General features: G+C 36.7%; 1 protein-coding gene across 1 annotated transcript; it reads right to left on the reverse strand.

Moving 5' to 3' along the window:
- Nucleotides 1-1,044: 1,044 nt before the first annotated feature.
- fam204a (family with sequence similarity 204 member A) lies at nt 1,045-15,754 on the reverse strand. The gene is made up of 7 exons (XM_026939200.3): nt 15,291-15,754; nt 14,401-14,488; nt 14,194-14,233; nt 13,348-13,450; nt 12,628-12,717; nt 1,917-2,026; nt 1,045-1,220 (listed from the first exon to the last, which is right to left on the reverse strand). Exons 1-7 carry the CDS (start codon nt 15,519-15,521, stop codon nt 1,169-1,171), a joined length of 714 nt encoding a protein of 237 aa, XP_026795001.3. The 5' UTR covers nt 15,522-15,754; the 3' UTR covers nt 1,045-1,168.
- Between the last annotated feature and the right edge of the window lie 995 nt (nt 15,755-16,749).

The raw sequence follows: 16,749 nt of genomic DNA on the forward strand, positions 1-16,749 counted from the left end.
CTGACCTATGAATAGCAGGTCAGAAAAGGTGCTGTGGCTTCATAGGTCTTGGGGAGATATAGTGGAAAGCTACCTTGTGGGTAAGTATTTGTATACATCTTCCAAGCATATTGTGGGCATTTTAAAAGTAAGGAATAAAACACTTGGGGCGTGCTCTTATATGAAAATAATCAATGATAGTAGTGTCATGTGGCCCAACGCAAAGCAGAACCCAAAGTTGATACCAGCACATCACAAATATGAATTTATAGCAGAGCAATTTCCCAACAATTACATTATTTATTTATTAAAGAACGATGTGCATTTTTTTATCCATTTATAGTTACATTTAATATTGCGGATACAAGTTAGTTCCTGTTCTCTCTTACATCATATGAACAGTCGTTTATTCACTTCCTCTCGAAGTCAGTGCATACTTTCCAATTATAAAAAAAGATAAGAGTCACTATGTTACCTCTGAAAGCGCTGACACTGGAGACTCCTTCCCAAAAATGCTACATAAATGCCTTCTCACAGAACGCGTAAATGTATACCATGAGATCATGCAGAATTTCAGAAGTACGGTCATTTTTTTTTTTTTTTTTTTGGAAAATGTTACCACCATTCAATCTCAAGCTGTCTACCTCAACCATCCCTCCTTTCGAGTTTAATCTTGGGTATCCGTTGCATCATGGGTAAAGGCCAGCTCTGTAAATGCAATCTCTATTTCTACAGACACGCACACATGTACACACACACACACACACACACACACACGCTTTGCACGCTCTCCCGCTACATAACCTCCCCGTTTATTCCTGCTCAAACCTCCTTACAGCCAACAAATTTCATTTTGCCCAGGCAAATCCTATTGCACATTATCCACTACATTGCATTAGGGCCCTAATCTCCTCTTTTTTTCCTCTTCCTCTGCTCCATACCGCCATGAAAGAACAGAGAGCTGCTGATTAACCCACTTATTATGGTAACTATACACGGCACACAGACTTAATTAGGAAGAAAACAGTATAACGGAAGTCAAAATGAACATTTAGACCACAATGCTAATGTTAAGGTTAAGTCGTTTATTTAACTAACCATGTACAGGTTTTCACTGCCATTGGAAATACCATAGAAAAGCAAATTAATTCAAATATATTTAAAAAAAATTCTTATTTCTCCTGAAACATCACATGTAGCCCATGTTGCTTTTGGTTTCCCACCTTTTCTTTGCTTCAAAGCTGGAACGAAAACAAGAAATATTTTAATAAATTTATGAAACACATACACATTCTCTTTAAAACTCTACTTAATGGTGCAGAGGATTTCATCATCATAGTTTAAAACCCAATCAATTTGTCTAGAAATTTGGTTAAATAATACATTTTTTAAATATTTTGTAGCTAAAATGATATAGAAGTATAGAGTCAGATATTAATTTAATTCTTACATTAAACAGAAAAGTTAAAAGAACAAAAAAACAAGATGAAAGTGCTAAATGAGAACTGCTTGGGTGTGGCCTAATATTCTAATCAGGATGTTTGATTGACATTCTTCTTGACATCTGAGATTCCCACACAAGCATAAATTAAATTAAACATAATAACAAAAACTGGGGATCTGGGATTATTCAATCCTTTTGAATTATAGAATATGAATATGAATATGAACACTTGCTTGCTGGGTTAAATTTTGCTTACTAGCTACTTCCGCTTATTAGGTGACTCGAAGAGACTGTTTAAGCGTGAAGGAAGGAAACATATAGTTTTGATAAAAGCTAGACATTAGGGAAGAGTGAAATTATCCTTGTGATTGGTTTACACAACTTCAAGTTTACGAAACAAAGATTAGCCCCGCCTACTTTATATGGAAAAGGGGAGAAATTGGAAAGTTGCCACACAAATAGGACGAACATAAATGGCCATAAAGTGACAGACCCCCATGCGATCTGTTTCCTCTTTTTCCGTGCTGCCCGTGAATCCTCCTCTTCCCGTCTGGCTCGGGCGAAGTCGCGGCAGTCGGCAGCTTGAGCGATTTTCACAGCCAGCTGTTGAACGGGACAGAAGACGAACTCCATTAGCGCCTCGACCCTCTCCTGTTTCACCTCAAACCATACTGGATCCAGTGTGTAAATAAATCCTTACAGATATTGCTCATATGGCTGACGCAAAAGCTCTGCCTTTCGTCTTAGCTGTGCATAATTATCGTCTCGTCCCTATAATCACTTCATCTAAAGAAGTGCAGGGTGTGAAATTAGAAAAAAAATGAAAGTGACAGTGTGTATAGAGTATACTAAAGAGACAGAGAGGGAAAAATAAAAACCCACAAGGTTTCGGAAACAAAAGGAGAATCACGCCCTGTTCCGTCTTCTGAAATGGGCTTATTATTGAACCCTGAGGAACTTTGATAAACACGTTGAATAAATCGCAAAACCTTTTTCCCTTCGCTCTTTATTTCTCTTTTTTCCCTTGGAAAGGGTGGAGAGCGTGTGTGACGGGAGGGAGGTAATTCCTTCTAATACTGCTGAACACCATCAGCGAGAACGAAAAAAAAAAATAAAGAATTTCTAGAGTTGAAAAACCTGGAGAGAGGACACGAGAAACAGAAAGAGAGAGAGAGAGAGAGAAAGAGAGAGAGAGAAATGTTTTAATTATAATTAAGTGGGATAAACTTTATTAGAAAGCCTGAAAGTAAAATATCTCCTAATGCATGCCGGGATTAGGAAGGTCAGAGCGAGCAGGCAGGAGAAATTAAACTCTAAAGGCTTTTTATCGCCACATTTCAGGAACCAAGGGTGTAAAATGTTCTAATTTGGGATACATTAAAAGCCATAAAGGTCTTTCAAAAAGATTAATGCTACTTTGCTCGGATTTAAGATAAGGCCTTTAGCGGGCTGAGAGAGCGCCGCTCTAGCTGGGCCCTTGAGCCATTCATCTATACAGTCGCTTGGAAGATTTGTTTAAAAAAAAAAAAAACGCACCCGCAGAACCTGAAGCTAACACACTATGACAGTTTTTTAATTCCTTGCCATCTTTTTTTTCTCTCCTCGAGGTTTTAAGAGGCATAAATCATGTTTTCTAGTCGTGCTAAGCCATAACGGGCGATCGGGCTCGCGTGTACGAGAGATCCAGCAGGAGATAACTTACACCAGGGTGAGTGCGATCGGGACGGTATTAAATTGTCTAGCTTTCAAATTGGTGGAAAAGAAAAATAAAGCTGTAGGGTAAGAGATAGAAATGGGACAAGGGTTCTGAAAAAAAAAAGAAAGAAAAAAAAAAACAACATGAAAACCATCACCAATTCCTCTGGACCTGTCCTATTTCACACACTCAGCCACATTGGTGACTATGTTTAAGGCACTAGGATTACCAAGGAGACAAAGCTGATCAAAGACACACACAAAAAAGGCCCTCAAATGTCTGATTAATCAAGCTTCGCAAACAGCTTATTTCTTTTTAGCCCCGCATGCACGTAGGAAAATGAGATTGGGTGAGCGGCACATTGTGCAGATTTGTTCATTCTTATCGGGACAAAGCCGGCGGCGGCTTATTTCATGGATCGCTGGAGCAGGTGTCGCCTCCTCTTGCAGACGAAATTAGCAAAAAAAAAAAAAAAAAAAAAAAAAGTCGCCTCAAATTAGCCTCTCGTATTTGCAGTAATGTGACATTATTTTGATCCACTTTTGAGGATTTCCCGGCGTCTCTGAGCACCAAATCCTTTCACATGAGGGAGAACGCCAGTGCCAGAAATGTAAATAATTAAATAAATAAGAGCGTAAAAAAAGGAGGAAAAGGAATAATATACATGACACAAACACTCGTGCTCTTTGTTCTATCCTTCATTTCTGTGCGAATGGCGTTCAGGGAACACTTCCCGTCTCATTCCTTTCTTCTCCCCGTCTTTAAGGCATTGTGCCGTGTGTGCAGCAAAACCCGCCGCCGCCTTTATTCACTGCCGGGTTTATTTAGAGGGATTAGTGACGTGACCTTTGAAAGGCCTGAGAAGAGCAGGTTCCTGCCGTTCTGCCAAGCAGCTGCAGTCTAACACACGCCACTAGGTGGGTTTATGGAGAAAAGGGACTTCCAGTGAGGCTTCTATCCATTTTCATTTCAAGAAACCGTGAATAAAAAAAATGGCAGAAATTCAATACTATGCCTCACGATCTTCTCAAATAGTAAATAAAATAAAATAAATAAATAAATAATCGCAGAAATAGTACAAGTTCAACGTAGTACACAATGTTTGAGATGAAATGAGTAGATATTCTAAATTATTTAAAGATTTTCTACTGTAATGTTTTTCTAGGTTTATAATATATTTCTATATTCTTCTGATTCCTTTGTCATCAAGACCTAAATAAATAAATAAATCCCCCCAATCATTTAGCTCCATTTTCGAGGCTGCTGTATGCTAAAGATGCCCAAACAAAGCCCAAAACACTGCAATACACTCCTTAGGGTACCATTATAATGCAAATAAAAATCCTGACTGTTTGGAAATGCTGCCAAACACACACACACACACACACACACACGCGCTTATAAAGCAAGTGTTGAACACTGCATAAATCTTCTAAAAAGGATGTTTTTAGAGGAAAATGGTCTAAAATCCATTCATAAATTTACTCCCCTCTGTGAAGCACCTTCCAATTAAAGCGTGTGAGAGGTGGATTAGCGAGACTAGCATGGCTCCAGGTGGCTGAATCGGTGGGCTGAGCCGCTCGGCTGCGCTTGACGTGTGGGCGATTAATGACCGGACTAATTCCCTTATCACGCCACCTTAATGCCGAAATAATATGACTTTAGTCGACTCTGGAAAACAGGAGCGTTCAGAACCGGCATGAATCTCAGATCAGCCTGCTCGCTTGGCCTTTTCTAGAGCTGGTGAGATTATGGTGAAAAGTTGTTTTATGGAGGAAAAGTCAAGCACTGTGGAAAGAAATGCTGCTTAGATATAGAAGAAACGTATAAACAGTATAGCCATAGAAATTTCCTCAAGGCCCTCTGACCAATCAGAAGGGAGAATTCAACAGCACTGTGGTAGAAGAAAGTGTCACAGAGAGCCGACATTATTTTATAATAACGTACTAAACCTGTCTTGCGTCTCAGTCTGTTATAATAAATGTTGTCATTATAATAAATGTTGCTTTTGTAGACAGAGAGGCGAAATCACTGGTCGAAACCTCATCTTTATGAACATTACATTATTCTGTATTATCCTGCACTCCTCTACTGAAACGTAAGACTCGATGTCGACCCCTCCGGCGATGATCAAACCGCTAAAAAGTCTCATCTTTGTTCCCAATTTATCATCAAATGAACTTTTATTATATCTCGGGAAGACTCGCGTTACATTTCAGCCCATTAATTTTTGAAAGCAGGTTTAAAAACCCCGGCCCTAAGCTTTTATCAAATTGCTACGGAATCTCATTTGGATTATTGTATCTTATTAATTACTCCATAGACAAAGCATACTTTTCAATGTAGAATTTTTTTCTGTGCTGTTTAATTAATTAGCATGTTTTCTCTATTAATTAAAGCTTTTTTTTAAATTAAAGCCCACAGCAAAACACATATATAATTTGTTTGTAATTAGCCCTTAATTGGTGGTAGTGGAAGCTTAGCACCCTCGGTTTCTTTCTTTCCTTTTTTTTCCCTTCCTCCTTTCCTGATGTGCCATTTTATTGCCAGTCAGTCATTAATTAAACTGTTTTTTCTAATTAGCTTATAAAACTGTTGATGGCACATTATTGTAAGTGCGAGTTCAAAGCTCGCTAATAAGCCTCGCCTAGTCAGAAGAGGGAAGATAATGGGATGCGTACGAAGCAGAGGAACTTTCAGACTTTTTTTTTTCTCGCCAGTTCCCTGAAGATGACAGCCTTGTGTATCTGGAATCAGATTATTGAGCCTGAAACACAGACAAGAGCGTTACAACCATGGCTTTTTTTTTTTTTTCGTCCTCCAGATCCCCCTCTGAGAGACTTCCTCTTTTCTTGTAATGCTGTTTGTCAAGTTGGTGTTGAGATTATATGAATCCCTCATCTCCTCCTCCTCCAGGGCTCATATTGTGGATCGTTCGACGTGCCCAAGAACATGAGATTGGATTTTCAAAAATACTGGCACACTTTTGTAAAAAAAAAACTCCAACACAATCTCGTGATCTCTGATGATACATTAATGCATCCCTTCAAATATGTTATCGTTTCCACGGTAACAGCTCATGCATAACAACTTGTATTGTGGACACTCCATGTAATCTACTATAAAAAACTGTGTTGTTAAACAAAGGAAATCATATATTCATTGATTTGATGAAAATTGCTGTTACGAGATGCTTATGGTTTATGAAATATTTAAGGAAGGAGTCTCCAGTGCTAGTGTTTCTTAATGGCTAAAAAAAGTTTTCCATGCACACATTTTTTTTCTGGTTTCTCAGTAACATGACAAGCTGCGTTTATTTTATTTATGTTTTTTGTCATTATCTTTAAGAGGGAGCAAAAAAGAAAGGCTTTCTCTATGAGTGTTTATAGCTACAATAATGTATGTAAGAACAGGAAGTCTCATGGATGTTCCAGAACATTAAAATATAACTATAATCATTTATAAAGTGCAACATTTCATTCCTTAAAAAATGAAAAATTGGTGGAATTTGCAAATTGCAGTGTTATAAGTGGATCACATTGAGCCATATCACAATACCCTGTTGTTGATTATTTTACTACACTATTACTACACTATATGGCCAAAAGTTTGTGGACACCTGACACGGACTGTTGCGTGCTATTCCTTACTTCTCATGTCGTCTCACTCACTGATTTGTTGGCTCTGCTATCAGCTTGAGTAGAGGTGGAATGGGAAAATTTGCCATTTGGATCAAGAACGAAGATCAGCTTCTGCTTCATTTAAGTCACTTTGATTAAAAATGTTGACTGAGGTTAAGTGAAACCTCTCAGACGCAGTGGAACATCATACATTCATTCGGCTTTCTTTCGGATCCTTGACAGAACACTTCCTGCTCAAACAGCAACTATAAAAGCCGTGTAGTACCACACGGTTAAACCACAGGAAGTGCATTGATCCCAAACTGTTTCTCATTGTCAAGAATTCTGATAATCCTGATCACGTTTGCGATAAGACAGATTTTAACTTATATCAGTAAGTGAACAGGTTTTACGTCAATAACCGTGGAAAAGATGCAGATATTAAAAACACAAGCATGTCCTAGCCTGAAAATCTGCTTTTTTTTAGTACTGAAGCTGCATCACATGAAGTCTCTTGACACTGGGTGAGCTAGTTATATTTAGCAGCCACTTAATGTTATGCTAATTAGTGAAATTAATTGCTCTTTATGAAACTTAAAGCTGTGTCACAGAATGTGCAGTAATGAAAGAATGGAGACACGTGTGTTCCTTAATTGGAACGAGCGCAGCGCTTAATCTAGCAAACTAATACAGCTGAGTGAATTAAGGGCTGGGAGCTATTCTCACAACGCCACGACTCAGGAGGATTCACACGAGGGAAAAACATCAACAACGGAACAACTTGCTGCTGAACTTCTGCATGCACTGCAGAATATGTAACACAACAGGGAATGCAGGTATAGGAAAATAATCAACAGCTGGGAGGAGTGAAGTGGTTAGTGTCCAAAAACAGCATGTCCCAAAGTGTTTTATTCCTCTTATACACATACAGCAATTTCCCAATATTATAATTTATTATTAACTAAACAACATCATACTGTTTATCCATTTATAGTTACATTTAATGGCGTGAAAGAACAACATTTAGTTTTGATCTGTTTATAGTTACATGTAATGCTGTAAAAGAATAATGTGGTACTTTTTAGCCGTTTAGAGTTACATTTAATATTGTGGAAGAATGACATCTTTTCATCAGTTTCTAACAATGTAATATTGTGGAAGAATGACGTGGTACTTTTTATCCATTTATAGTCACATGTAATATTATAAAAGAATAACATGTGGTACTTTTTATCCATTTACAGTTACATTTAATGTTGTGGAAGAATGGCATCTTTTCATTGGTTTACAGTAATGTAATATTGTGGAAGAATGACGTGGTACTTTTTATCCATTTACAGTTACATTTAATGTTGTGGAAGAATGACATGTACCTTTTATCCATTTATAGCTATGTTTAAGAATGACTTGGTACTTTTTATCCATTTATAGATATATTAAATGTTGTGGATGAATGACGTGGTACTTTTTATCCATTTATAGATATATTTAATGCTGTGGATGAATGACATGGTACTTTTTATCCATTTACAGTTACATTTAATGTTGTGGAAGAATGACATGTACCTTTTATCCATTTATTGTTATGTTTAAGAATGTCGTTTGGTACATTTTATCCATTTATAGATATATTTAATGCTGTGGATGGAGCTGAATGGAGCATTCACTATCACTGCCGTATAGCTGCTTATTATATAACCTGTAAACCTTTTGTACATTCATAGAGGTTTTGTGTGATGAATTTTAACATTCAAAAGGAAACAAGACTTTAGGACTTAAAGCTCTTCCATGAACAGTCTCAAAGAAACCTGCCTTATGTCTTTTTATACTTGGACAAAGATGAAAGAACCATGAGAAATTTGAAAAAGGCTTCACACAGACAGATTAAAGACACAGAACGTTATTAATTGACTAAAGAGGCTACACAAGAGTTCGGAAATTTCAATCATCTCTTCAAAGTGCACTAAGATATACAGGCTTGTTTGAGGATGAACAGGTTGTGTTTGAAATTGCACCAGGAATAATCCGTATATAAATATATAATCCAACAATAAAACACCACGAGACTTCAGCTATCTCTGTGTTTCACTCACGGCTAAGCACCTTATTGTCATGGTATAGAAATATAATACAGAATGCATGATACCTCAGATACATACATTATTAAGACCTTGAAATGGAGACTCGCCTCAGTCGGGATTAGTGATTATTTCGTGTCACTGAGGTGTTTGGAGGACTGTTTAGGCTCGACGACAAAGTGCACAGAGAGCTGTGATAATCGACGCTAGCCGGATTAGAAATTAATGCGTAAAATGCTTCACTAACGCCCACACCGGCCCCGAGGACCAGACAACACATTTCTCTTTGTTTATCTCTGGCTCATGGCTGGGCGTGACGCTGGACTGAACCATCGTAAACAAAAGAGTAGAAGAATCCACAAAGGTTCAGATTAAACCATTAGCCACAATGGATACGCTCTTAGCATAAAAAGGTTCTTCAATGGTTCTTTAGGGCAGTGCTGGAAACCACAACCCAGCATTTTCAAAATGATGTTCATTGGATTTCTTATAGTTAGTAGCCTATTTTACTAGAACCAAATGGCTTTAATCCGAATCTCAGTAACTCAAAAACAAGCAGTCTATACATACCGTCAATGACCTAATGTGTTCTGGAGGTGGAAAGCTCTCTGGCTCCAACAAATAGCTAGAAAATGATTCTACACATTTGAGCCTAATATTTGAATAGCTCATAAAATAAATCTGTACTGACAGAGTACATGGAATACAGCTAAAGGGGTTCGTGTTTGCAAAAAAGGGGTCTGAGAGTCCCTGCTTTAAGGGCTTGTGGGATAACTTCTTATAAGTTCTTAGCTTCCTAAAAAGGTTCTACTTCAAATCTGTCCTGATACAGAAACACTCTGTTAAAGAATTCTACATAGAACCTTTGAAGAACTGAAGAACCCTTCATGGTTCAACATTTAGTGATATAGCGATCGGTACACAGTCAACATTGCTGTAATATTTACAGCAAAATGTTTTTTCAATTAATTTACAACAAAGTAGTTTAATCATTTAAAATAAATGGTGAGTATTCTTGGATGTTCTTGCAAATTTCTGGAAATCTGCCTTTCCTAAAGATTTTCAACTGCTGCTGAACAGGATATAGTAATAATAATTATTATTCATGGTACTTTTACGATATTATTTATGTTATTGAAGAGCTAGGCCACTTGTTACAATAGGATATGCTGTATGTTAACATGAAGGTGAGATCATCACCTAAATTAGCTCGTCTGCTGCATAAGATGGTGAAGATTTCACTGAAAAATACGTCAGGTTTTATTATTCTGTTCACTGCGCCAAGATGACGTGATCCACTTGACACATGCGTAACAAGAAAATGCTATTTTATTTAATGTTCTCTAAAATAACATAAAAAATAACAAAAATCAAATATATTCAGTAATTTTTGGTATATTGTTTTGTATTTTATTTTTCAAAACAGAAATGTTTTTCTTAAGAATTTTATTGTTTCGCTACTATAAATAATACTGTTATAATTATTTATTTTACGGTAATTTACTAGGAACTGTACTGTCACTGATTGCTGTGAAGATTATAGATAGATTTACAATAAGGAATTGAAGTTACTGTAAAACAAACGGTCGTGCGGTAGCTTTCTTGCCCTGGAAATTTATAGGAGGTGAATTTTGCAATTTGTAGCATGTAATTTTTACAGTATTTTACCTATTTTTCAACACTAGAAAAAATTGTCAGTTTGGTACACACAACTTTGACCCTACAAAGTTATAAAATACTGATTTAAAAAGATGATATTTAATACTAAGCTACCAGTTTAACTGGTCATTTTGAAACTGAGGAGTACTAGTCATAGCTGGAGCTCAAGGCTCGAAAAATGTCCTTGTATTCCTATAGCCTTGAATATAAATTAGGTTCGGCTAGCGTGGCTAACAGCGTTATTCATGTAAAATTCATCAAATTAGCGTTTTAAAACTGCTGTGAATTTTAGTCGAGCTAGCAGTAACCCAGATGAGCGCAGTGCATGCCAGGCTGCTGTCAGGACCAGGACTCGAGAGTGTGTGAAAGTCTGCTCGAATCTAAACGTGCTGTAAGAAGCTTTCAGAGGTAGCGTAGTTGTGGTGTGTCAATCGCATGAGAAAAGCCACTTACTTTGGCTTGCATGTCTTACACACCAATTTTTGCCGTGTTAACTAATACTGTAAGAGAATACCAGATTTACAGCTTACAATTATGCCTAGGTTAGTGATGAAGATGATTCTATCAACCAAACTGTCATACAAATCCAACAAAATGGTTATTTTTATAATACAGGTGAAAAAAATTTCACATTTCAGCCTGATAAGGTTTGATGAGGAAATTGGTCTGTGGTTAAGGTCGTGAGTTCAAATCCCAGGACTGCCCGAGAGCCATGCTGACTCCTTGAACAAAACCCTTCACCCGCAACTCCGCGGCAACATGATTGGACTGTATCGTGCCTAAAGCTCAAACCAAATGAATAAATGTAAATATAGACCAGATACACTTCTGCACTTTGGTATTTCAATGACAATATTACGAACCTGAAGACAGCACTTTCTCTAGGTGATTACTCTGTACTTGCGATGCTTTCCATGTAAACATTAATGTCTAGATCTAGTTTGAAAAGAATAGATAAGACCTTCCGTGATACGCTGGAGATAAGCTTAAGCAGTAACGCTAGGGATTATTCTCATAAACAGCACCTGAGAGGAAAATTGCCCGAATCGTGAACATGTTGTCTGCATTCTGGAGTTATTTAATGCTTGTTCTCACGGTAGCATGGCTGTTAGGGGCATATTTATCACATCGCTTTGAACAAAAATAAACCGCAATGGGAATTTATTCATGCGGAGCAAATAGTGGCATTTTCACTCTTTACTGGAGGAAACACAAGCTGTAATTGATTACGGGTGAACTTCCTATTCAAGGTTAACGAGATTAGCGCTGCTCCGCCCAATTAAGCTGGTTAAATTCTTAGTGTATGGGAGCGTGATCTGAGATTGTCGCAGCCAAAAACTGGAGCAAATTTGGCTTAGTTAGTAAATTGTCCTCAGAAAGCTGAAGAAAAGTGACATTAGGATGCATTAGATTGGGGCAACGTGTATCACCAGTGCAACCGATCAAAAATACTGATACCGATTCAGCGTTTAAGGTCAGCATTGGTCCTAATATCAGTACATCTCTAATAGTTCAACCTCAGCATGGCCACTAAACGTCTGCACATAGTTAGAGACTTTTATTCTGAAATTGAATCGCTACATCCGCGACGGAATCAAAGCCTTAACGTACAAAACAGAACATTGCATTTTGAGACGCATCTGAATCAAAAGTTCTGAGACATAAAACTACTTCTTACTCCGAGTACAGAGTCCAGGAGCGAAGAACATCTTTTTAACTGCAATTACACGTATGCGAGTGTTACATTTTCTGCCAAATTAGCTCCGAACCGCTTGATCCCGCTCACCTTCCCTAAGAGGTGCCGTTTTCAAAACTGCAGGCGGTGTGTTAAGTTCTGAGCGCACTTCAAAGGCGCAAACTCGCACCTCAAATATTAAAAAAATTTAAAGAGAGCATTGTTACTGCTGTTAAAAAGACAAACCGAAAGTGCTGTAGACTTCAAAAAAAAAAAACTGGGAGAGGGCTTTCTATTAACTCCAATAGAAAAGGGCTTCAGGACGTCCGGCCCACGTACAAAAGGGAGTGTATGGTGTGTGTATGTGTGTGTGTGTGTGTGAGGTTGTTTCTTCTGTGTCTTTGCGGGCAAAATGGCCGCCGACCCATTAGCTCAATTCGTCGCGCTCAGAGCGATGTCTTATCGGCGTGACGTACCTCACGAGTAGCCAGCCGGTCGCTCAGCTCCTCCGCCTTCCCATAATCCCCTTCGGCGATGGCTCGCTCCATGTTCTTTTCCAGGCCTGACTGGAGATGAGAAAAGCATGGAGGGGGTGAAGGAAAATGAAGTTATTTTCAAATAGAAATAGAAGAGGAGAAAGCGCAGAGGAAAAAAAATATCAAAGACTAACTTAAAAAGCGCCTCAGGCTCTTTTTTTTTAATAGGACTTCCATTACAACAAATATGGAGATTTTTCGTCTCACAAATGAAAATTGTTACTCGATTAAATGCAGAATCCTTCAGAAACGCTACAGATTATCAGCGGCATACACTGGTCTTTAATTACGCATTTCCATTCCACATCAAACACAGAAGTATCTTTGATGAAAAAAAACTGAAAGGCAGTAAATAAACTAAACATCTGCAAAAAACCTTTTTTCAGAGAGAGCTTATAATTCCATACTGCAATTTAAATCAAACCAAATACTCATAGTTGTTGTTGGAATGGAAATGTTTAAGAACGTATTTCCTTCATGAATATGCAAAAAAAAAAGAGGAAAAACCCGCAGAACACCTCACAATTTAATTATACAAGATATTTACATTTTTACAGAATTCCAACTCGGCTTCAAACATTATCACTCTGCTTAGGTGACAAATTTAAAATGAACCAAATTGAGAAAAATACATTGCCCAAAACGTTTGCCCAATTGTACCTTTGGCGAAGGCCGGCTACTGGCAGGGGGCTGGAATCTATCATTGGTGCCGAAATACTGGGTCAGTTCTTCCCATTGCTTCACCCGAACCTCCTCACCATCCCTGAGAAACGACACCAGAATGACAACTTAATGGTTTTCACTCATCTTTCTTCATTACTGTTCAGCAAAATAGCTTTGTTCGATGACAATGCTGAACTGGTTATGTAAGGGTAACACTTAATGTTAAGGATTATTCATAAATAACAAGGTTTATGCTTTAAAGTTAAGTACATTTATACCCTTTTTATAGTAACAACTTACACAAGAACTTGTGGACGCCCCACAAAGTCTAATGCTAATAATACCTGAAGTGATTTGAGTTTCTGTCTAAGCTGTGTTTTTTTCCCACTTCAAAAGTACATAAGTACTAAATCCAATCTCTTGAACTTTAAATCTAACATCAGTGCACATGTATTTTATAGTCAGGTATACGGCTGGAGGTCAGGGCAAACTCTTTAACAGGTCAGCGAACCTGCCCATGATCTCACACCTGCATCAGGAGGTACAGGGCGAGCAGTTCACACACATATCACGTCAGCATGGTGCTTAAGTTTGCTACTGTAGCTACATCCTGGTGTTGTGGCTCTTCGTTAGCACTTGGTTGGTGTGTTTTTTTTAGAAGTGGAGGGACGAGGTGACCGCTAGATCACGCTCATGTTCAACGTGCTTTATTGAAGTGACAAACAGCATTACAGTCATTTTGCCGAAAGACCATCCAAACCAAACATGGAAAACGGCTTAGCCAGGATGCGATATTATTCAGAACGTGAATGTTAATGTGGCACAAATGAGCATTTACTCAACCTTTTCTCTTCTGCATCACTCGCCTGCTTCAGAGTGCCACCTGTTCACATGAAAGAAAAATAAAACAACACTTCATATAGTACATCACAGTGCATATTCTATCAAGATTTATCACACGTGTATTGCCATCATGTCCTTTTATAATCTGATGTTGAACTGGATTCTAGTAAATCCATGAAGAAAATCTAAAAGGAAAATGAGCATTACCTTTTCTGTGCCGTTTTTTCCCTCGTTTTCTTGTTGGGGGTTGATCCATTTTCTGAATCACTCTTTCCTTCTGCAGGTCTTTAAATTTCTTCAATAAAATATATGTGTTGAGATACAGAAACATACAGAGTTGAACTCTTTTATTTGCTCAGTATACAAAAATATTAAGAGTTTGTGTCAGATATTTTAAATCTCTACTACTGACCTAATGAGCACCTTCAATCAGTGGTACCCTCACTATACAGAAATTGGGAGAAAGCTTCGAAATGATTTATGCCTGCCTTCTCTAACTCTTCAAGACTCTTAAAGATCATAACATCATCTTTATAACATAATAATTAGCTTGATTCTGAAAAAAAAAATTATATAAAAGTAATAGGCAAATGAAAGCCAATATTTAAGATTATCAAACACTCATTAAAAAAATAAATAAATAAAAAATTGCATGAATGTCACCCAGTCTGCAATGTGACTCCTCCTCCTGCTGAACTGCTATAAAATCAGCAAGCATTTTGCATATTGAACCTGATTGGCTCTTAGATTTTATGATGTAATAACACTTGCTTGTAGTTTGCTTAAATTTGTCATTTTCAAGAGTCAGAACACTCATTAATTTAAAGAATTAGGCTAAATCATAAAAACAGTGGTTTAATGAAGTTTAGAGTGACTGTCAGCTTTTGTTTTCAGGACTTTTTCAAAAATTATTATTATTTTTTAAAAAACGTATCATCCAGCCCTAGTTTTAGCACCTGTAAATCAGGATTTAAGACTTAATATGTGTATGATGCCTCTTGCAGATAAGTCAACATAAACATTTATTTATGCTTTCAAAAAATAAACATTATGCTGTAGATATAAATGTGATGTGAGTTATATAGATCAGTACACACTTGCCACAGATCTTGAGACACTCCTGGCAAACAGCTGTCAGGAGGAGATGATGACGATGATGATGATGATGATGATGATAAGTCATTCTGTACATTCTGCTCGCTCTCAGCAGGACATTTCTCAGTTTCAGTGGCAATTAGTTTGTTCTGCTTCTCCTGAGTGTTCTCTTCTTCCTCATCAGGACTCAAATCAGCCTCACTGAGTCCCTTCGGAAGGAAACCGCTATACATGCCACGCTCTGTCTAGCTCTAAGCTTTATTTTCAGTTGTTTTGATTAATTTCACTTTACATAAGATTATTTTCGGGTTTATAAATATATCCGGTTTCAGTTTACATGACTAACATCATCTATTTTGGCAATATTTTGACATAAAGTTAATATTTAGTATAGTCATGATGCGGCTTTAGAAATAGCCATTGTTATTGTTCATACTTCCGCATTTGGCGAAAGAGGCTGACGTTGATTGGCCCAGCTTGCTGCAGCAACAACAAAGCTGATTGGTCAGATAGAGTTTCCATCGCGACAAGCACCTCCTTAACGGCGGAAGCTCAAATGGCTTCTTATTGGATATGTAGTGCATTAGTTAAGTCGTAGAAGCCATTATTTCATGCGCTACGTAGTGCACTTTTATAGGGAGTTAAGCAGACATTTGGGATTTAGCCAATATTTATTAATATTAATTTGACATGCTGATCTTAAACTAGTTCAGCCTTTTCTTTTCTTACTTACAGGCAGCAGTACGCTTCTAAATCAGACTGTTAAGCGAATTAAAATGTAATAAAAAACTTTGCATAAAAATAACTGAATTAAAATATATAATAAACATAAATAAAAATAAAAATAACTGAATTAAAATATATAATAAACATAAACCTGGAGAGTGAACAGCAAACTACTTAAAATAATAATAAAAATGTTCAAGATTAAATTAAACCATCAAAAGTGACCTGTTGATAATTAGTTCACAAATATATGCTCTATATATTATGTATATTAAACATTATTATGATAAATAAATAAATAAATAAATAAAACACCTTTGCATTTTTAAACTAATTTAATCTAAACTAATAAATTAAATTAGTTTACCTGTGAACAAATTATTTATATATATATATATATATATATATATATATATATATATATATATATATATATATATATATATAAACTTTTCAAAATTAAACACATCACATTAGACCTATAGACCTTATTATGATTATACTTTTTTCCAAAAGGATTTTATTTATATTAACAATACAAAAGTAATAATAATAAAAATAATAATAATAAAACACTATAAGTCATATATATATATATATATATATATATATATATATATATATATATATATATATATATATATATATATATATACACAACAAGATATATATATAGTGTGTGTGTGTGTGTGTATATATATCTTGTTGAAAGCATGTGTAGGTCTTTTCTAGCCC

The sequence above is a fragment of the Pangasianodon hypophthalmus genome, chromosome 3, assembly GCF_027358585.1.
Source record: "Pangasianodon hypophthalmus isolate fPanHyp1 chromosome 3, fPanHyp1.pri, whole genome shotgun sequence".
NCBI classification, from domain to species: Eukaryota; Metazoa; Chordata; class Actinopteri; order Siluriformes; family Pangasiidae; genus Pangasianodon; species Pangasianodon hypophthalmus.

Excerpts from the sequence above, each read along its gene's own strand:
- fam204a (XM_026939200.3), bottom strand. The coding sequence starts at position 15,521 with ATGTATAGCGGTTTCCTTCCGAAGGGACTCAGTGAGGCTGATTTGAGT. Across the intron at positions 14,489-15,290 it reads TGTCTCAAGATCTGTGGCAA|AAATTTAAAGACCTGCAGAA; the intron begins GTGTGTACTGAT and ends ATTTTATTGAAG. Across the intron at positions 13,451-14,193 it reads AGTGATGCAGAAGAGAAAAG|GGATGGTGAGGAGGTTCGGG; the intron begins GTTGAGTAAATG and ends GTCGTTTCTCAG.